Source organism: Dermatophagoides farinae, chromosome 3 (genome assembly GCF_024713945.1).
Source record: "Dermatophagoides farinae isolate YC_2012a chromosome 3, ASM2471394v1, whole genome shotgun sequence".
NCBI classification, from domain to species: domain Eukaryota; kingdom Metazoa; phylum Arthropoda; class Arachnida; order Sarcoptiformes; family Pyroglyphidae; genus Dermatophagoides; species Dermatophagoides farinae.
In genome coordinates this window covers 4,203,635-4,225,334 of record NC_134679.1, presented here as the reverse complement: position 1 = coordinate 4,225,334, position 21,700 = coordinate 4,203,635, and the positions used below count along the sequence as shown (strand labels likewise).

At 29.7% G+C, this 21,700-nt stretch overlaps 8 protein-coding genes across 13 annotated transcripts; 6 read left to right on the top strand and 2 right to left on the bottom strand.

Moving 5' to 3' along the window:
• The first annotated feature begins 2,021 nt into the window (after positions 1-2,021).
• On the top strand, positions 2,022-12,115 carry LOC124495060 (secretin receptor). 6 transcript variants are annotated; one of them, XM_047058371.2, is made up of 12 exons: positions 2,022-2,391; positions 2,805-3,318; positions 8,368-8,533; positions 8,614-9,109; positions 9,338-9,386; positions 9,502-9,777; positions 9,851-10,007; positions 10,103-10,163; positions 10,254-10,323; positions 10,575-10,817; positions 10,935-11,186; positions 11,289-12,115. In XM_047058371.2, exons 2-12 carry the CDS (start codon positions 2,827-2,829, stop codon positions 11,577-11,579), a joined length of 2,553 nt encoding a protein of 850 aa, XP_046914327.2. In that variant the 5' UTR covers positions 2,022-2,391; positions 2,805-2,826; the 3' UTR covers positions 11,580-12,115. The 6 variants fall into 6 exon arrangements, 5 of the variants coding, with proteins under 5 accessions (XP_046914327.2, XP_075585017.1, XP_075585016.1 ...); XM_075728902.1 differs by having other exon boundaries at positions 2,601-3,318; positions 9,350-9,386; XM_075728901.1 differs by having other exon boundaries at positions 2,601-3,318.
• A 99-nt stretch (positions 12,116-12,214) lies between these two features.
• LOC124495067 (uncharacterized) lies at positions 12,215-12,717 on the top strand. The gene has a single exon (XM_047058382.2). It carries the CDS (start codon positions 12,274-12,276, stop codon positions 12,631-12,633), a length of 360 nt encoding a protein of 119 aa, XP_046914338.1. The 5' UTR covers positions 12,215-12,273; the 3' UTR covers positions 12,634-12,717.
• Positions 12,632-14,757, top strand: LOC124495061 (uncharacterized). The gene is made up of 2 exons (XM_047058376.2): positions 12,632-12,697; positions 12,766-14,757. The coding sequence occupies exon 2, from the start codon at positions 12,767-12,769 to the stop codon at positions 14,690-14,692; it is 1,926 nt and encodes a 641-aa protein (XP_046914332.1). The 5' UTR covers positions 12,632-12,697; position 12,766; the 3' UTR covers positions 14,693-14,757.
• A 58-nt stretch (positions 14,758-14,815) lies between these two features.
• sll (adenosine 3'-phospho 5'-phosphosulfate transporter 1) lies at positions 14,816-16,869 on the top strand. The gene is made up of 3 exons (XM_047058378.2): positions 14,816-15,410; positions 15,494-15,817; positions 15,880-16,869. The coding sequence occupies exons 1-3, from the start codon at positions 15,164-15,166 to the stop codon at positions 16,830-16,832; spliced, it is 1,524 nt and encodes a 507-aa protein (XP_046914334.1). The 5' UTR covers positions 14,816-15,163; the 3' UTR covers positions 16,833-16,869.
• On the bottom strand, positions 16,834-17,696 carry Prosbeta1 (proteasome beta1 subunit). Its single transcript, XM_047058379.2, has one exon. The coding sequence runs from the start codon at positions 17,606-17,608 to the stop codon at positions 16,895-16,897; it is 714 nt and encodes a 237-aa protein (XP_046914335.1). The 5' UTR covers positions 17,609-17,696; the 3' UTR covers positions 16,834-16,894.
• Positions 17,697-17,780: 84 nt separating this feature from the next.
• LOC124495066 (uncharacterized) lies at positions 17,781-18,812 on the bottom strand. The gene is made up of 2 exons (XM_047058380.2): positions 18,146-18,812; positions 17,781-18,068 (listed from the first exon to the last, which is right to left on the bottom strand). Exon 1 carries the CDS (start codon positions 18,810-18,812, stop codon positions 18,174-18,176), a length of 639 nt encoding a protein of 212 aa, XP_046914336.1. The 3' UTR covers positions 17,781-18,068; positions 18,146-18,173.
• A 294-nt stretch (positions 18,813-19,106) lies between these two features.
• On the top strand, positions 19,107-19,560 carry LOC142597355 (uncharacterized). Its single transcript, XM_075728899.1, has one exon. The coding sequence runs from the start codon at positions 19,107-19,109 to the stop codon at positions 19,425-19,427; it is 321 nt and encodes a 106-aa protein (XP_075585014.1). The 3' UTR covers positions 19,428-19,560.
• A 76-nt stretch (positions 19,561-19,636) lies between these two features.
• Positions 19,637-21,473, top strand: LOC124495062 (ATP-dependent RNA helicase DDX24). Its single transcript, XM_075728898.1, has 2 exons — positions 19,637-19,916; positions 19,965-21,473. The coding sequence occupies exons 1-2, from the start codon at positions 19,651-19,653 to the stop codon at positions 21,202-21,204; spliced, it is 1,506 nt and encodes a 501-aa protein (XP_075585013.1). The 5' UTR covers positions 19,637-19,650; the 3' UTR covers positions 21,205-21,473.
• The last annotated feature ends 227 nt before the right edge of the window (positions 21,474-21,700 follow it).

Sequence of the window (21,700 nt, the reverse complement as noted above, 5' to 3'; positions counted from 1 at the left end):
CTGCCTAGATGAAAAAATAGAATTCCATCAACCAAAAAAAAAAAAAGAAAAAAAAATAATTTTCATGCACACCCATCATAGAATCTGGATATTATATATTACAATAATGGTACCAACATGCGAAACTTACTTTATGACAAGTTTATTTTTATTTTTATTAGATTGCTTTTTTATTATTATTAACAACAACAACAAAATTATATTGTTCACATACAATTGCCTTGCCATAACCTGATGTTGGTCTTTTTAAAGTGATTCTTTCTTTTGTGTGTGTGTATGTGTGTGTTTGTATCTTGTATTCGTCAATGTCTTGACACATATAATAATAATCGACGTTTATCCAAAAATTATTTATGAATTAGTTTGTTGAACAACACGAAAATTGTTCAAATATGTTTGTAATATATTCCCGGTATAAAAAAATTTTCGTTTTATTTTTAATATTCTGATACTTGAATTTCATTGTATTCACCATCATTCATCATAATTATAGTTATTATTTGTTCTGGAAAAAATAACAATTCCATCAAAATGTAACAATTGATTTTTTATTTTCATTCACTGAATCTTGTCAAATTTGGATTATTGTTTCTAACATTGTTATAATAACCGTTGTTGTCATTCAAAACAACAACATTAAAATCTGGGCAATGTATTCCACTATTGATTGAATCATTATTATTCATGATAATTTGTTCATAGCTCCAATAATATCATCAATATGATTGTCATTACTATGGCAAAGAATAGAAAGTTTATTGTTAAAGAAGGGTCTGCCACACATGAACATTATCAAAATTCTGTAGTCATTATGTGATTATTTTATTCGCTATATGTGTATTACACTTGAAATTCAAATGTTCAAAAAAAAAGAAAGCAATTTGAGAATTTTCCTTTTTCATCATTGAAATGTAATTTTGCAAATGCTGCCAATGAAATAAGCTAATTTAATGTGAATAATATGACTCCCCGTGGATTGTGTTCACATCATTTTTTCCCAAAGTTTCATGGCATTTGATAACAACAACAACAACAACAACAAAAAAAAACAAATAGATTATGATGATCAGAATATATGAATTTTAGAAATGTTTATGAATACAAAATTGAAATGAACCCGAAAAAAATTATTAATTTTTTATATCATACATTTGTTATTGTTGAAATTGCTGAAAGACAATCGTTTCTGAATGGAACCCTTCTATCAAATTTTTTGGTTTTTTTTTGAATTCATCCAGTTTTTTTCTTACTGATGTTTAATTTGACTGAATGCAATGACTGAAATATTCGATTTTTTTTGAACAAATGGCAAACGAAAATACGCATCAGCATTTGTTTCTATTTACAGTAGTTTGTTATTTATTCAATTTTACACTATGGCTTAATAATGATGATGATGAGGATGATAATAATCATTATCATCAATGAAAATTTGAATATAATTTCGATTAAATTTAATTATTAAACTGCAATATCAAAAATTGTAAATTGGCCTTTCCACCTGATTCCATATGATTGTTAACATTCTAGATTCTAGATATCGAATAAGAAATGTCCGGTGAAATGTGTGAAGCCATTAATCGTTAAAACAAATAAATTAATTATCCAACTTACTCACCATTCGAGGGTGTTTTTTTTTCGAGCTACCATTACGATAATTATTTTTTGTTTTATTTTATAGTGTAAATAAAGTCCAAAATTTTCCAACATTTTTTATTGTGTCTGTGTGAATGTCTTGGTGGTCATTTTCCATGTTTTTTTTTTTGGTGTTTCCACTGTTACTGTTGCATCGCATCAATTAGATTTGACTATTAGATTCACTTTAGATAGATATTTATCTAAAGAGACATCGACAGTTGAATCTTGCGCATGTAACCACAATTTATTTATTTTTTTTTGGCTTTTAGACATGCGAAACTCTGTGGATCCTGAAACCAGAAGATACAAGACTACAAGACATATATATGATTCGTTGCCGGTGTTTTATATACAGTGTTTGCTATTATTGGACCAACGGGAGTTGTATATACACCAATGACGATGATCAACTGATATATTGAAACGCGCGTTTCTGACAAAATCATATTGACAAATTGAATCAATTTTTAGGGTATTTTTGTTTAATCTACGGAAAAAAGGCAAATCATTAATTTGAGATAAAGAGATGAAAATGTGACAAAAAGCTCGAAACTATCTTGTTCTTCGGATCTTCGAGTTTATTGCCATTGTCTTATTGAAATTATTAATTTTTCTTTTTGTCCAACATGAACACCAACGCTTGACAATGAATTGAATTCTTATTGATACGTAAACAACCAACAACAGAAATTATATTCAACATTCTTGATTTTCGAAAAAAAAACAAAATAAAAACTAGAATATTTTCTAGGGGTAAGTAGAATCGATTTTTTTGTTTTGCTTTTTTTTCTTTGTGTCATCATATTTGATTCGATAGATGGACCACAAAAGGCGGAGAAAAAATGTGAAAATCATAGCAAAAAAAAATATAATCGATTGATGTTTATCATTTTCAGTTTCATTTTCGATTCGAAAACTTATTTTATTTTTTGCCTTTGTATTTTTTTTTTTTATTCTAAAAGAATCGATCGTAGAATCTTTTTGTGACCAAATTTTCTGTTGCCAAACAGAATTGATGTAAATGTGTGGTTTTTTTCCATTTTCATCATCTTATGACAATTTTAATGCTAGTTATTTACAAACGATCTACAATTTATATTCTTTATTCTGTATTTTCAATCCATCAATCATACAATGTTATTGTGTCTGGTAACATGATAAAAAAGCAAAAAAAGTTTTGCAATAATAATGTTTAGGATGATGATGGAATTGAAGCAGTTCATAATGGCGAAATTGTCGCCAACATTGACAATGGAAACGATAATGACGAATTTCGACAAAACAGCCAACACGGAATCATTCTTCTATTCTAATCAACGTCAACGTTTTTATTATTGTTCATCAACAGAAAATTTTGGACAAATTCACTCCATTATCATTCCTAGCTATCGACAATATTGTCATTCGGTTCGGATCACCAACACTGAAAAGCATAAAAAAATTCACAAGAATTTAATCATCAACGGCAATTGTTTGGACAATTCTTCTTCACACTATAACCATTGGTCATTCATCATTATCTTTGTTGCAATTATTTTTATGTTTGCTGAAATCGTTTCATCCATGGCAACTTTATCTACAAAATCAATGACAATGGAAACATCAACTATTCCATTTTCAATGGAAACATCATCTTTGGCTACAATTTCCACATTATCATCGAAATCATCATCAATCAAAGTAAGCATTTCATTTTAATACTTTAATTTGAATGATGATGATTTAATATATAGATTATTTAAGGTGCTATGTATTACAAGCAATTTTTGAAACTTGCTATTTATGAATTAGAACATTTCAATAACAAAACTTTTCATGCCCTAACCTTTGGTGATCTCTATGATAATTTACAATATTTGAAATGAATGAACGAATGAATGAACAGTTGCAATGGACTAATTGTTAATTCATTTTGTGCTCAAGTTTTTTTTTCGTTACGAAAGATTTTTAATAGTGTGAAAATGGATCGAAAAAAAACCATATAGTCCACTTAATTTTGTATCCATTTCGAATTACAAGAGAAAGAAAAAATAATAACAGAAATGGTAAAAAACTCTTGTCGACCGGAAAGTTGAAGAGAAAAAACCGAACAAGCGGAAATAATTTCCTTCATTTCCTACTCTATCTCGTTGAAAATGTGATGATGGTAAAAAAAAATTCAAACATCAATATGGGTAAACAACATTATAATGATCAAGATATCAAAATCAGAATCAAAAAAAATGGATAATGATGGGGTTTCAAAATTAAAATCATGTTAATCATTTTTTCTTTCTTTCTTTTTGATGAACATAATTATCATCATCATCATCATCATCATATATTGCACTCGATATTGTTTATTTGGTTTTTTTTATCTTGCGTACATTCACCATATAAACAAGATACCAACATCAACCTATCGATTTTAATATCAATCAGCCATAATGAAATTTATTATGATTAGCATCCTCAAATCATATCATACGTTAATAAATCATTTTTTTCATCATTATTTTTTGACACTTTGAATTATATTCTATTTTTATTTCTTTCATGTTATTTTCAATAGATGTGTTGATATTATTTATCAAAAAGTAATGATTGAGATTGTCGTTGATTGATAAAAATTTTTTTTTTGTCTACAGTTGATGTCAATATTATTTTTACTTTTTACTCATTACCAATTTTTGGATCATAATTATGATGATGATGTTGTTGTTGTGTGTTTGTTTGATCTAATATCAAACTAATAATGCTAAAAAAAAAATACAACGACTAAGCAATAAGGCCAGCAGCTGCTATTGACATCCGTAATAATAATATTTTTTTTTTCATTTCGAAAGTTCAAGCCATTTTTATTTCTTACCATTCTTCATTCTTACTTGTTGATGATGATGGATTTATATATATATATTAAATATATATTCTAAATTCAGAATTGAACAAAATGTTGTTTGACTCTTGCTGCTAAGATTCTGTAGTATTATATTATGAGAATTCTTATTTCCTCATTCCAGAACATTTTTGTTTTTTGTTTCATAAATGCTTACGTTTGTGTATACATGTCTACGTGTAATGATGATTTATGATGATATATTTGATGGGAGATGTATTAAATTTCATTTCGAAAATATCCACACAAAATAGCCGAACATTTACTTTAATATAAATTGAATTGAGTTTATTATTCTTGATACATCTTAATAACGAACAAACATATAAATATTGGTGCACAAATTTCAATAGGTCAAAATCGCGTGTTTTTATATAAAATTAATGATCATAATTCGTATGGAAATTTGATTGTAAAGTTTCACAAATAATCAATAATTTATGATTACCCAGAACTATTATAAGACGTAACTATCTCAACGCTGATATTTTTTTTCATAAAACAACTATTATGCATAAGTCTATTTTTTCAACTTTTTTTGGTATAAGATTCACCTTATAGCCACGATTTTAAGGTTGTATGATCTAAGATTGAAAAATTCGACAGAACGACGCACGAAACATGTGTTCCGGGGATCAATACTTTTGATAAACAAAATTCTTTCACTCTCATACTGTTTGATGGACAAATAAATTGTATCAGTAATCTGACATTTTCATTTGCTTTTAATTCTTGTTTTATAAGAATTAATTTTTTTATTTTTTTCCGATATTCTTCATGAACAGTTATAACAATCTTATAGAATTCTTATGCATTCAATATATTGACGCAAATAATCGAATATATAAAGACTAAGATTATTCCATAGAACATTGGTAAAAACTTTTGACACAAAGTCATTGTAGTCATCAGTTATTATTAATCTTTTCCACTTTTATGACCTCATGATTCTTTCTTCATTTTCATTGAAATACAAAAACACAAATCTAAGAATATTTAAACAATCGAATAACATTAATTTCAGTGGATGATATTCGGATCGGTAAGTTAAAATGATAATTATTAGAAATTGGATTCTATATTTTTTGTTGTTGTTGTTACTAAGACACAAATCTATAAATTATTCATATAATTAATTTACTCGTATGAAGATTGAAATAAAATTTAATCATCGTTGTGGTCGTAAATGTTAAAAAGAGGTGAACAACGAGAAAAGAAAAATACAATTCCGAACCACCGGTAATTTGATATTATTGTTTTTAAGGCCTGAAATTTTTGCATTGTTGATTTTTTTTGTTGAGCACAAAATTTGATACTCGTTTGGAATTTTAACATTTTGACTAGGATTGCATAGAATTCTGGAACCTACCCACATACGCACACACGCAAACAAACACGCCCAACACACAATATGAGATTTACATCATTTCTACAATGATTATGATTATACATACTTAATTCTATGAAAAAAAGTTTCATTTGTCATTCATCGTAGAAATAATGTTAAACAAGAATAAATTGGTATTTTGAAAATTGAAAAAAACACATATTCATTCGTTTTGACTTTTTATCGTGAAATTAAATTTTTTTTTCTTATTTGTTTGTCAATGTGGATGCCAGGAACCAAAGATTCCTGCCAAGTTGGCCATCAACAACATATTCATTTTCAATTCAAAATGTTATTATGTTATTCGTTGTTGTTTATACTGTCTACTGTCTGGTTGATTAGCCGAATTTGTTAGATCACTTGAATTTTTTTTTTAGGACCAATGCGATTACAGAATATAACATCAATAAACATGTAAATAGCTTTATTTTTCACAAGAATTGTGACAACAAGTTGTAGACATAAAATTTCAATAATAACATCTTGATATTGGACAAGTATTATATAACGCAAAAAGAAAATGACATGTCGACATGATTGATCATCATCATATTCATTGCCACAACGAATATCATCCTTTCATTCATTTCTCATATGTAACAACAATGATCTATTGATCATACAAATTTTTTTTTCTCATTCAAATTTCATCAATTCTTCGTTCATTTGTTGACAAAAATTGTTGATTATTTTATTTGTTTGGTTTCATTTTCAAATTCAATTCAATAACCGTAGATCCAGTGGAACGAATTTGACATATTAGACATTTTTTTGTTTGTTTATTGTGTCAAAAAATAGCTTTCGGGAATATTGTCTTGGTTGACATGACAAACTCAAACACACACACACATACACACACACCCGATCGAATCAATAAAACAATCAATGGATCTATCAATTTTTTTCCATTCTATTCATCTGATCATTTCGGTTACAATGAATTAATTGAAAAAGCCTTACCGATTATAATCAAGTGTATAAATGAGCCTGAAGCAAATTTCATGTATCGAGTATAATAGAAATTTTAGTAATCATCTAATGATAGCTGAAAATAAAAAAAAAGTGTCTAGGTATATGGATTTTTCGGAACATTTTCAGAAATCACTTCAGTTACTTTAAGTATGAAATGAATATAACTCAATAATGTTGCAACAATCACCATTGAAATAAATAATTGATAATAATCATGAGAGGAAAAAAATAAATCAACTGAAAACAAACAAACAAACGAACGACCGAACGAAAAACATCAAGAATTTTCTCAAAATCAGGTTACATCATTGATGGAATTAATTTTTTCTCTTGTTATCTTTGCATTTAATAACGGAAACAAAACGAGATTCTTTTCAAAATCATATTCTGATGTTGCATTACGCATTTTCAAAATTCCATTTTTCAATTATTTAAAATAAAACTTTTTAAAACCCATTTTTTTTGATTCTATTATGGATTTTGTATGTTTTATGTGAACACGAGTGGAAAAAAAATTAGTTTTACTCCGCAAAAAAAATTGTCGTCAATTTTGAATAAAAAGAATAAATCAAGCAAAAAATAATTAGAATAAAAGCCAAACGCAAAAAAAACTGAACCTGGCAAAAATCTCAAATAACATATTTTTATTCACTGGATTTTATTATAAAAGAACATTTTCAATTCTTTCATTTATTTCATAAAACTTATGAACATGCAAATAAAATGGTAAGAATTTTTCTTCTTCTTCTTCTTCTATAAATCTTATAGCTTTGCCGAAAACAACTGGGAATATCATAATATTTTATCATTTTCACCAATGAAATGATTATTTTAGGAAAAATTTAATAATAATAATAATAATATAATGAACTGAATCCTAAGAATGATTGAATTCTATGATCACATATACATCTATGTCTCTATATGTTCGTCCATAAAAATTATGTAGATCAAAATGAAATTATCGTATGTCAGCGGGTTACCCGAACGACCAAGATGATGAAACTATTGTTTTTTTTTCTTTGTTTTTTTCATTTATTTATCAACATTTGTCAGCTGTTCAATGACAAATTTTCAATTACAGAAAAAAAATTCATCAATCGAAAAGCAATTTTTTTCAATATTTAGTTTTTTTTTTTTTGGTCGAAGCTAATAAATATTAATTTCAACAATAATCAATGTTGACAGATTTGTGAACCACTTAATTTTTTGTTTTGTTTTGTTTGTGATCGGCATATGATCAAGAACTATAGGTGGATTTGTCTTATTCTGAAATTTTTTTTCAGTATCATTTTGTATCAATTAAGAAATTCGGTCATTCATTCATTAAAACGAATCTCATGAGATTTTGTTTTATTACTAATAAAGTTCATTGACAGAATGGATAATTGAGATTTTTCTCCTTATTCTTTGAATTCTAATCCCGATTCTAACTTGCATTATTACTGGATGGTTTCTAATAAAAATGAAATAATTCTATTTTTCATTGATTCAGATGAACAACGATAGTCAAGAGATGAATACGAAAATAACGCAGATAAAAAAATTATCCGATCGTGATGAACAATTATCGGCATTGAACGCCGAAAAGGAACGTTGTGAACAATTGAATTTTGTGAAAAAAATGCCCATCGATTATGTTGATTATGATTCGAATCAAGGTTTGTAAAAAGTTTTCTCATTTTATTTTGTTTGAAATTTTTATTTTTATTTAATTTAATTCATATAAATCATCATAAAGATATTGATATGGGCGATGATAATGAACGAATACGTTGTCCAATCGTATGGGATGGTGCATTATGTTGGCCTGAAAGTCTTGCCAATCGTATTGTACATCAACCATGTCCCAAATATGTTAAAGGTTTCAATCATCAAGGCTGGGCATATAAGAATTGTACAGAAGATGGATCATGGTATTATAATAATGAAACTAAACGATATTGGACCGATTATTCCGAATGTATCATAACACATTCGGTTCATGCAGAAAATAATCATTCTCATCATTATCATCATCCTCATAATCATGCAACCGATGGTTGGCATTCAGGACAAACACATTCGTCAATGAACGGTGTTGTTGAAAATGATTTCTATGATGATGAAGATGAAGTTTCATCAAAAATGACCAGAATACGTCATCATTTACCAAACTTTCAAATTATTTCACATCTTGGCTATTCAATTTCATTCATTTCATTAGTGGTTGCATTTTTCATTCTTGTTTATGTCAAGTAAGCATTATGCAGTATTCCTACCTTTTGACCGTATTATATTTACTTATATATGCAACAATTATTTTGTTATGTTGTTTATGTTTTGGAAAGTCATTCATTTTTGTTTTGTTTTGTCTTGAAATTTCAAGATTCATTTATTAACAGCAATGTTTAGTTGTTTTACTAGTCCTATCCTCATCAGACTAATCATAAATTATTCAATTGTGTGTTGCATGTTAAAATTAGATTTATTTGCAGAAGACTACGGTGTCCACGTAACAGTCTACATATTCAGGTTGGTTGAAATTTTGTCTTTTCAACAGAATCAAAAACGAATTGTTTTCCCTTCGAATTTCTCTCTTTTCTGTTCTTATTCCTATTTCTCTCTCTTTCTCTCTCATTATCATTAGTTATTCATTTCATTCATTATGCGTTCCTCCATGTATCTGATAAAAACAAGTTTAGAACACTTTCCTTTTGATCCCAATCAATTAAATGTCAATTCAAAATTGAAACCAAATACTCCAAATCCATCGATATCATCATTTCATGATAGCCATCATAATTATCATCATCATAATCAACAGCTACAGAATTCCCTAATGAATAGTATGAAACTTGAAGATGAAAATGATTTGTCGAATTTATTGGGCAATTATGATTGGGAAAATTCTTTCCGTACTTCGGTATGATTTTTAATGTTGATTGGGATTTTTTAATTTCCTTTTTTTATTTGTTTAAACTATTAATTGATAACAGTCTATTGCATGCAAAGTATTCACAACTATATGGCAATATTCATTATTGGCTAATTATAATTGGATCTTTATGGAAGGCTTATATTTGCATAATGTTATTTTTCTTAACATATTTAATGATAATTCCAACATCATACCATATGTTATACTTGGATGGTGTAAGTGAAATTGATAATTTTGTTTCCAGTTTCAACATTAAAACATCTATACTTTATCTCTCCGTATATTGATGTTGAATTTTTTTATATACAAGGTCTTCCTATTCCGATTGTTACAACATGGGCATTAATGAGATCATTATATGAAGATACACGGTACGTCAATCAACAATTCAATTCAAAACAAATCGAATCAAATTTAGGTCAATCAAAAATTCAATTAAATATTTTTATTCTTTTATACAGTTGCTGGACAACAAATAGTAATTTGAAAATTTTCTGGATCATGCGGGCACCAATTACAATTGTTATTGTGGTATGTAGCTTTTTTTTAGTGAGATTTCAAATATTTTCAAATATATACCCTATATATATCCATCATCATCTACGATTTCACTATCATCATTAACATTAATTAATGATGCATAATTTAATTAAACTAATAAAACAAAACCAAACCAAAAAAATAATGTTTGAAACTAATCAAATATATTTGTTTTAATTTATATTGCGTTTTTTATTTTCATTTCTGGATACGAATTATTGATCAATTTATGATATATTTAGTTGAATTTTGTATTCTTCGTCAACATTATACGTGTATTATTTTTGAAAATGTTTGCTAAATCGGCGGCAACATATGCAAGAAAATATAAATATCGTACCTGGTTTCGTTCAACATTAGTATTGGTTCCTTTATTCGGTGTTCATTATATGTTCTTTTTGGCATTCACAACAATCACATTCAATTCATATGATATATTCGAAATTATCTGGCTATATACTGATCTAACATTTACAACATTTCAGGTATTTATTAATATATATATTTCATACATAAAATATTGAAATTATGAATCTGATATTTTTTTTGTTGTTGTTCAATATGAATGTTGTGGTTTAACTCATTCATCATATTTCAATCAGGGTTGTTTGGTTGCGTTATTATATTGTTTCTTCAATCATGAAGTACAAATTGAATTAAAAAAACTATGGCTATCATGTAAGCAACATTTCTTAAATAGACATTTTTCATTGGGCTATAATCATTCTACCATGTCTGGTAATGGAAACAACGGCCAACAACCACATACAACCAATCATCAGACAAATAATTTATCTAGCCGGATTACGAAACATTCGTTGATGTCTAATTGTAGCTCCTTCTTTCGTAGAGAGGTCTGTTTTTTATGATAAATTATAATAATAATAATAATCACATCATCGTAATTGAATTTATTTTTTTCTTCATTTTTTCGCCTATATGACTAACTTATGAAGACCGATCAGAATACATCGAGCGAATTGAATCGCTATTCCCTTCAATATCAGCAATCCCCACAACTTAATCAACCACCTAATAATCTACAGGAAAATCAACATGAAAACAACAATGAAAATGATGGTCATTTAAATGAATTAAATTTACCATTATCACCGTCTGGTGGACAAAGACGATTACATCATCAAACTCATCAAGTCGATAAAACGTACAATGTAGATGAAGAGGAAATGCCCACTGATCCAGATATGATCAACAAATTAATATTGATTGGCGAGACGGCCATCTAAGTCAGCCAATAAAATTAATCAATGACGAAAAAGGATTTAAAAAAAACTAAACGACATTTATATTCATCCATTTTCATTGAGCTTGTTTTACTCATTTATTTTCAGGATTCACACATTTTTTTCTGTACAAATAGATGAAAATAATTATTTTCCCATTCTTATTTGATATATATACCATCTTCAACAAAATTTAAAAATCTTTTTTCCCAATCTTTTTTCATTCATTGATGTCGAAAGTTGTCCACACACATTCTATATTTGTTTTAAAATTAAGCTAACAAATACATTGTAAATAACGATACAAAATCAGAACTGGAATCATTTCAAGAGTTTGGTCCTTACAAAAATACATACATATTATTTATTTAAAGAGAAAAAAGAACAAGAAAATATCCGAAAACAAATTAAAAATCACATATTTTCATTATATTTTTTTAGAAAAAAAAGAAAATTCCAAAAAATAAATTTCCAAAGATTTTCTGTCCAATGATTTGAAATGAAAATATATTCGAATTTAATAAAGAGAATTTGAACTATCCGTGCAATGATGATCTGATTTTTTTTTCATCATTGTATGAAATGATCGTTCCAGTCGTCAAAATAAACTTTCAGCGTATAAATTAATTAATTAACACGTGATTTATATTTTTTTTTATTATGAACAAGTTTGAAATTTTGACATTTATAAATCACAATGGATGAATCTGTACAGTTCGAAGATAAAATAATCGAAATTAATGAACATAGAATTAAATTACAATTCATTCGTATCTATCAAACATTCATGGTATGGATTGGTGATCCATCATGTCCTAAACTTGAAAGCTTAGCATTGGCTTTAGGTGTTAATTCAACATCGATCATTGCCAATCGGCAACAATTGGATTCGGTTGCCGATCAAGAAATGGCTAATAAATTAAGCCGTCGATTCAATGATAATCGTCCAGTATATGTTGCTTACAATTACTTACCGGCAATGGCAAATACTGAATTGAAATTGAAAATCGATCAACAATTAATTGAATTTATCCAATCCATTCACCATAAATCTTGATTTTTTTTATTGTAAATAAATTTGATTAATTCTTGTTGAATGAAATCGCTATCGAATAAAATCAGTTTTGTATTAAAATTTTAATATTCGTTTTATTATTTTACGAAAAATAAGCTTTCTTCTCCTATCTAGAATGCAACGAGGTAAAACAAAGTCCAAATCGAAAAAAGCTAAATCGGTCAAAAGTAGCAGCCGTAAATCGAACACGAAATCAAAATCTAAAAAAAATGCAACTTCATCAATCAATCGATCCAGTTTTACTGAAGCGTTGAGTTGCAGTACGATTGGAGCATCACAAAAATGTAAAACTCCACCATTGAAAAAGAAATCTAAAAATTCAAAATCATCAGTCGTCGATACGATGAGTGTATTGATGGAATGTAAAAAAATTCAAGAACAAATCGAAGATCAAACTATAGAAAAATGTTCCTCAATCAAAGAGATGAATCGTAAAGGATATAAAGTCGACATTAATAAAGGAAAGGATAATTTATTCAATGGTAGCGGTCCCGGTAGTCGTACGATGATGGTCAAAATTATAAATCTCAAACTGATGACCGCTCGATATAAACAAAATTTTGAACGACACAGTGTAAAGATTTATAAATTCATTGGAAAGAAACCGTTGTGTAAATCATTTCCAAAAATTTATGAAATATTTAATATTGAAAAAGTATATCTGATTTTCATGGAAACATTGGCAATGAAAACTTTGTACGATATAATTGTAGAAAAGCAAGCAATTCCCATACGGACTATACAACAATGGATACGACAATTGACTGAAGGCGTATGCGTTTTACAACAGTATGGTATTGCTCATCGATTCATTAAGCTAAAACATTTGGTTATCGATTGTGGACATATAAAAATTCTTGGCTGGAGTAAAGCAGTCCTATTCTGGGATAATCATAAGCAGAAAGCACTGCAACAACAAAAGGAAAAACGAATACATAAGAATAATTTCTTACCACCGGAAGCATTTCAAAATGTATATGATCCTTCAAAAGCGGATGTATGGTCATTGGGTACCATTATTGTATCATTACTTACACATCATTATCCATTTCATGTTCGAACGCGAATGACTTTTATCGATCAATGGAATATGTTCACAAAAAAACATCCTATCGATCCAGTCGCAAAAGAATTATGTGATAAAATATTTGTCATGGATCCACGAAAACGAATCAAAGTTGGTGACATTTTACGTGATCGATTTTTTACTACCGAAATTATGATTATAGAGAAGAATTCATCCAAATCATCAAATAAAAGTCGGAAAGAAAAATCCAAAAACGCATCAACAGCCGTCCATTCGGGTAAAAATGAATCAAGCAAAAAAGCAACATCGACAAGCAAATCAACAGAAACAAAAAGTAACAAATCGAAACAAAAGTCAACATCTTCTAAAACATCTAAAAAAGAAAAAAGTAAAGCCGAAAGTAATTATAGTTCCAAACAAAAAACAAAATTTACATCGAAAAAAATGATGAGCAAACCAGCAATCATAGCTACGAATGATTATAAAACAGCCTTATCATCAACATCTGATAAAGAAGTAAGCGAATCAATAGAAATTCAAGCAAATGAACCGACACTAAGACCATCATCAAATGTAAGCAATGGTGATATGGATGGTGGTGAAGAAGTGGAAGCAGATGAAATTGGTGGCGAAGAAGAAGAAGATGACGAAGGAAATATAACTAATGAAGAATTACAAGCAGCCGAAGAACAGGAGACATCTGCACAACCATCGGAAGCTGATGAAGCTACCGGTGAAGAGGTGAATCAAACGATGGTTGAAGCGGCTTCCGCTTTGAATGAACAAATCGTCAAAAGTAACACCAACTATAATAAAGATAGTGAAAGTGGCAGTGAACAAGCCGTTGAAAATGGCAATCCATCAGCCAGAATATCGAATACTATCGAACAACCAATATCGGAAGATAACAGTGGTGAAAGTAAAGAACAATCAGAAACAACATCGCAAACAACGTCATCATCAGCAGAACAAAGTTCAAGTTCCAAACAGGAAGAACAATCGAGTGAAAATTAGTGGAAAAAAATTTAATAAATTTTAGCAATAAATTCTGAACCAACAGATGGCGATCAGATAGAAAATTCTCTTTCAATGCTTTTTTGATCATAAATATAAACAAGCGACACAATATGATTATTTAGAGATAGAGAAGTGAGAGAAAACTTGTTGGCATATTTAGATTCAATGAATTTTTTTGTCATTTGAAGGATTTATTGATTATGATAATTATTGTGTAATGAATGTGTGTAATAAGTGTTTGAGCATTGTGCTAAAAAAATGGAATATGATAATATCAAATAACATTATATAATGTATAAACCATCGAATGTTGAAAATTATTATTCGAAATGAATACATGTTGATTGATCTTGCTTGATAATAATAAGAGAAACTTGAAACGTATCCTGTTTGCATTGATTCATCAATGTCTTTTCCTTTAATATTTGCCATTCGATTGATTTATCGCTGGCCAACGATAACAATATTATGTTTGTATCAATTTTGAATAGATCAATGTTTCGAAATCCAATATGCGCGATATTATTGATCTTTGTTTATCGGATCGAATTTACTTTAACCGAACAACCGTTAAATGATCATGATCATCATCCGATTCTTCATCATTCATCGTGGTTTATCCATTTCATAAAAAATCTTACCGATTATTTCGTTATAATAATACCAGTTGGACTTTTGGTTTTCCTAGCCAAACGAGATCTTTTACCTTCTTATGGTAGGTGCAAAATGATTTTTTTATATCAATATAATAATAATCTAATTCATTATGACGCTTGTCGGAATTTATTTTTGTAAAAGTTAAACACATACGATGGATAAAACTTTTGGTGTACGGTGTTCCTGCAAGCAACGAACTTCCATTGACCATCGAAGATGGATCACTATTGTTATCATCTGAAGCGGATGAAGAAAATCTAAAATCCAACAAACCACAAAAAGTGCGGGAAAAAAATACAAATGTTTTTCATTTATTTTATTGTTTTTTCGGACTACAAATTTCATTCTTAACATGGGGAATCTTGCAAGAAAAAATTATGACACAAAATTATGCTGTCCATAGCTCTTTTATTGATACACATTCAAATCAGATAACAGAGAATCTACTTTCGATAATTTCTGTCGGTAAGATTTATTAGAGCTAATCATTTTCATTTAAATTCTTATTGTTTTTTTTTTGATTTTAGATTCACTGGATCCGAACATGATTAATATAAAATTCCGAAATGCACAATTTTTAGTCCTCATCAATCGAGTATTAGCCTTCATTATTGCTGTGATAGTATTATTGTATCAACAGAATTACCATTCAAGCCACCAACATAAATCATTTTTTCGAACAAAACAACCACCATTCTATATGTACATCTATTGTTCATTATCGAATATTATGAGTAGTTGGTGTCAATATGAAGCACTTAAATATGTTAGTTTTCCGGCACAGGTTCTATCAAAAGGATGTAAAATGATACCGACAATGTTAATGAATCGAATTCTTATGGGTAGAACACAAAAACGTGAAGAATGGCTATTCGCTATTGCTATATCGTTTGGTATGTCCATATTTATGCTTAATGAACAACGAGAATCTCACCATGTGGATGATACAATAAATGATTCATTCACGTTTTCATCATTTATATCGGGCATCATCATTTTGGTTCTCTATCTAACATTTGATTCGTTCACATCGAATTGGCAACAATCACTTTTTGACCAATATCGATCATTGACGAGTTTACATATGATGGCCGCTGTTAATTTCTATTCGATCCTATTTACTTTGGTTTCTTTATTACAACAAAGCGATTTCTTTCCATCGTTAAGCTTATTATTTGCAAATCCTGCTTTGATGCGTGATTGCATAATATTATCAATATGTTCAGCCGGTGGACAATTGTTTATATTTCATACGATCTCAACATATGGTGCAATTATTTTCACTTTAATCATGACCTTACGGCAAGCATTTGCTATTCTTCTTTCCTGTTTTATCTATTCACATTCAATCACTTGGCTCGGTTTACTTGGCATTGTGATTATTTTCGCCTCATTATTTTTCAAATCCTATCGAAAATTTGATGAACGTAGATCAAAGACTAGCATGGTAAACAGTAAACAAAATCATCAAAATGTATAAATCAATGAATTAAAAAAAGTTTATTTAGAAATTGAAATATATGGGAAATATTCATTTCATAATTATCCTTCATGAAATTTAGGTAAATCACCAGATAATGTAACACGACGTTCAACACCTTGTTCAGTAATGATAGCCAATCTTGCTACACCACCACTTGATCCATCACGTGCCATAGCCAATGATAAAGCATTTGTTACGAGTTGACAACATTCTTCCTTATTCATTCCTGGTCGATATTGTGAATCAACATAACCATAGATATAAGTTGAACCAGATCCACCAATCGATACAGGTTGTCGCACGACCATGCCGCCCAACGGTATTGTATAAACTTGTGGACCATACCGACGATCCCATCCAGCACAAATAATTCCAGCAGTTATAGAATCACGATAATTGTAGCACATATCTCGAAATAGATTAGCGGCAATCGGAACTAATGCCGGTTCACCTGTTTCCATTTGATAAAAATCCAAATGATAGGCAACAACATCGGCTATTGCTTGTGTATCAGCCGCACTTCCTGATCGACATACATAAATCTGATCGGTAATTTTTGTCAATTTATCCGTAACACGATTTGCGATAAAAGAACCAGATGTTGTTCGCGAATCAGCTCCAACTACAACACCGCCATCGAATTCTAGGGCCATAATTGTTGTGCCAGTAGATACTGGTTCTTCGAACATACCATTAATGACCATATCTTCAAGATGAGTTTTGCCATTCGGAATGGCCGAAAGATCAGAAGCTATTTTCGGTTCAAAAGCCATCGTTTTTGATGTTCAAATTTTTTTGATTGTTGATTGTAATATCGCTCAAATGGAAAACAAATTGGCAAGTCATGACAATGAACTGAACTGTTTCAACAATGTGAGCAACAACAATGTTAAAATAGGCGATTGGATTTATTTCAATTTTTAAACTTTTTTATAATGAAAGCTATTTTCTTCTTAAATGGCAAACTTTTAATTTAAAAAATGATTAATAAATAAATAATAAAAATGTTTAAAATTGGCAAAATTTTAAGAATGCAATCTATTTATATGATTGAACAAAAGGCAACATTAACATTCGGCAACAATAAACACACCAGACGACCAAATGAAGTCAAATGTACGAAGAAAAAAGCTGGATCATCTTTGAATATGAAAGACAAAATAATGTCCAAAGTAAAATCAAAGACATTTATATCGAGAACTAAACGAACAGACAACAAAAATGAAAACCGATCTGCGAAAAAGAATTCCAGAAAAAGAAAGCATTAATTTATTTCATTTTTCCAAATTTCAAAAAATTTAAATATTTACAGATAAAATTCAAATGAAATGTTCAATGTTAAGCGACAAAATCTAATGGCCGATTAAATCCACCTTTTCGATTCATATATTGACGATATTTACGTTTCTGTAAGACATTAACAGCCGAAACATTATTTCCTTTGACTGGTTTACCTTTTGTCGAATCGAAACCAGCAAACCCCATCAATTTCATCATTTTTTGTTCTTCTTCAGTTTTACCTTCGAGATCTTTGTCAGTAATTTCCGGACGATTCATCAGATATTGAGGAACGGCTCCACTATTTTTTTCCGATTTTGGTGTTTTGGATCGCGATCTAGATCGAGAACGCCGACGAGCACGAGGTGATTGTGATCTACGATGATCATGATATCGATGTTGATGGCCACGATGATGTTTGCGTCCATCCCCTCTATCTTGATGCCGATCCCGATCATCAATTCCACTGCGTTCACGGTCATAGTTGCGATATCGCTGTTCACGAACTATTCGTCTTTCACCACCATCGCGTTCACGTAGAGGACTACGGGGATAATCTCGACCTGTTCGATGTTCGCGATGCGATCGAGAATCTCGACTTGTACCATTATCACGACCTCGTTCATGTTCACGTGGTCTAGGCCTTACATCATGACGGGAACGGCTTCGAGATGATGGTGATCGAGATCTACTACGCATTACGTTTATAATAATAATAATAATCAAATAACAGATAATTCGTGTGAATCCGAATTAATCCAATCAATACCTTGATTAAAAGAGAGAGATATTTCTTTCGAAAAATTCAATGTGATATCAACAAGATTGGAACCATGGATAAATACAATCGAGTAACAATCGAGCTCGCTTAAATTTTTTTCAAGACACCCACTAGATGACGCTACGGAATTTTGTTTTTAATGATCACACGCGTGTTTATTTCATGTTCAAAATATTTTTACTTGTTCTTTTTTGTTAATTTTTTCTTAAGAAATGACACGAAAACGAAAATCAAAGGATGAGCATCATTGGAAACCGGTGGCAATCGAGTGTGATGATGGTCTAACGGCAGAAGATTTCCAAGGTTTAGTTTCCATCGAAGAGCTAGATAATTATCAAATTGTTCGAGCTGAACCGAGTAAACCAGATGATGATAGGAAATCCGAAAAAGAAACAAAACATAAAGTCAAAAATATAAAAAAGAAAAAATTGATCAAGAATGTAAATTCATTTGTCGTGTCCAAGCAAGAAGATGAAGTAGAATTTAAAAGTGATGGCGAAGATGATGTTAAGTTGAAACGTAACAACGTTTAAGAACGGACAATTTGATAAAGCACGTTTTTTCATGTTTTTTTTGTCAGATCAGTTTAATTTTTATTTCTTTCAAATTATGAGCAACCAATAATAATAATAATAATAATAAAATTTAATTCGTTCATTTTCAAAACTGTGTTTATTCTTTTTCTTCGAAAGAAATTATCAATCAACTCAAATAATTTGCAAAATTGTAAAGTTTCGCCACAAAAAGACCTGGATAATGTCTGAGTGGAAAAAATTATCTGTACCAAAACCAATAATTCAATGTCTACGATCACTTCGGATGTTTACACCAACGGCCATTCAATCGGCTGCAATACCAGCTGCAATCAATGATCGTATGAATATTTATGCTGCCGCACCGACTGGTAGCGGTAAAACATTAGCATTTGCCATTCCTATAGTCGATCAAATTATCAAAGAAATGGATGAATCATCAAACAATGATCCTAAACTTAGATCGATCATTCTAACACCAACCAGAGAGTTGGCCGTCCAGATTAAACAACATATTGACAATATATGCAAATTTAGTTCAATGATCAAAGTGGCATTGATTGTTGGCGGTTTAGCCATACAAAAACAAGAACGAATCCTTTCTAGACAAAAACCACAAATCATTGTTGCAACACCTGGAAGATTATGGGAAATGCTTAATTCGAATACGGTTCCATATTTGAATCGCAAATCGCTTATCACCGACCTTCGATCGTTGGTCATCGATGAAGCCGATCGAATGATTGAAAAATCACATTTTCAAGAACTTGGATTTATCATCGATTTTTTCAACAAAGATGATTGTAATCCGTTAAAGTCTGGCAAATGTCAAGTGTTTATATTCTCAGCCACTTTAACAATGAATCGATCTACAAAGAAAAAACATCGATTATCATCAAACAAATCAGATCGAGATTCAATCGATTTAATTAAATCATTAAATCTTGACCGTAATACATTGAAAACATGTGATCTAACAGATGGTGGTCGAAGATCAAAGCCGGATGCCGAACATTTGACCGAATCAATAATACATTGTCTAAAAGACGATAAAGATCTATACCTATACTATTTCGTTCTGAATAATCCAGGTCGAACAATTGTTTTTTGTAACAGTATCGATTGTATACGACGCCTTTTGAACTTGTTTCGATTTCTTCGAATGAATCCCTTATCTATTCACTCATCAATGCCTCAAAAACGTCGCCTTACAAATATTGAACGATTTACCACAAAACGAAATTCATTGATATTCGCAACCGATGTTGCTTCTCGTGGATTGGACATTCCTAATATTGATCATGTCGTTCATTATCAGGTACCACGTTCGGCTGATATCTATATACATCGAAGTGGCCGTACAGCACGAATTAATAACAAAGGTTTTAGTCTAATTCTATGTGATCCTCGGGAGGAGGCTTTTTTTCTACGTAATTTTTCCAAAATTATTCATAAAGAATCCATAGCAGAATATTCGAATATAAATTCAAGAATATTGAAACGTTTAAAAGAACGTATACGATTAGCACAATTATGTGATATGCTGGAACATAAATTACGAAAAAATCGAACGGAAGAAAATTGGTTTCGAACCACTGCTAAAGCTTGTGAAATTGAATATGATTCTGATGAACAGGGTGATGATGATGTTGAAAATCAAAATTCCAGCATACGTGAACGTAAAGATTGTGAACGAAAATTAAAGACCTATGAACATGAATTATCGATTCTATTGAAGAAACCACTTCCGAATAGATCTTTATTAAATTCTAGCTAGTTATTTTTATACATTTTTGTTTCGTTATACGCCCAAAATGTATGTTTTTTTTGTTCAGATATTATCCTTTTTTTTCCTGTTTGAAATCAAATTCATACTATGACACCTACGTTGTTTTGTATTTTTGTGCGTATGCCATTTATCCCTCCTTCGAAAAAATATGGAAGCGTTTTTTCATTCGTATTTTTTTGAATTGATTATTTTTTAATGATTTACTGACCTTGCTATCTGAACAAAATAAAATAGATTTTCGATATTCGAATAGAAAATCGCTTTTTTTACATTATCCAAAATTTAATAACAGTTTCATTTAGATAAATTGATGATCAAGTTCACTTTTTTTCTTGCTATTCAAAGTCAAAGTCATTGGTTAATTTGATGTACTAAACAATTGGAGTTTTTAATCGATCAATTTTATTTGTGATTGAGCGAATTTTTTTTTTTTTGGTTGCAATCAAATGCCCAATTACATGATTGAAGAATAATGGAAAAAAGA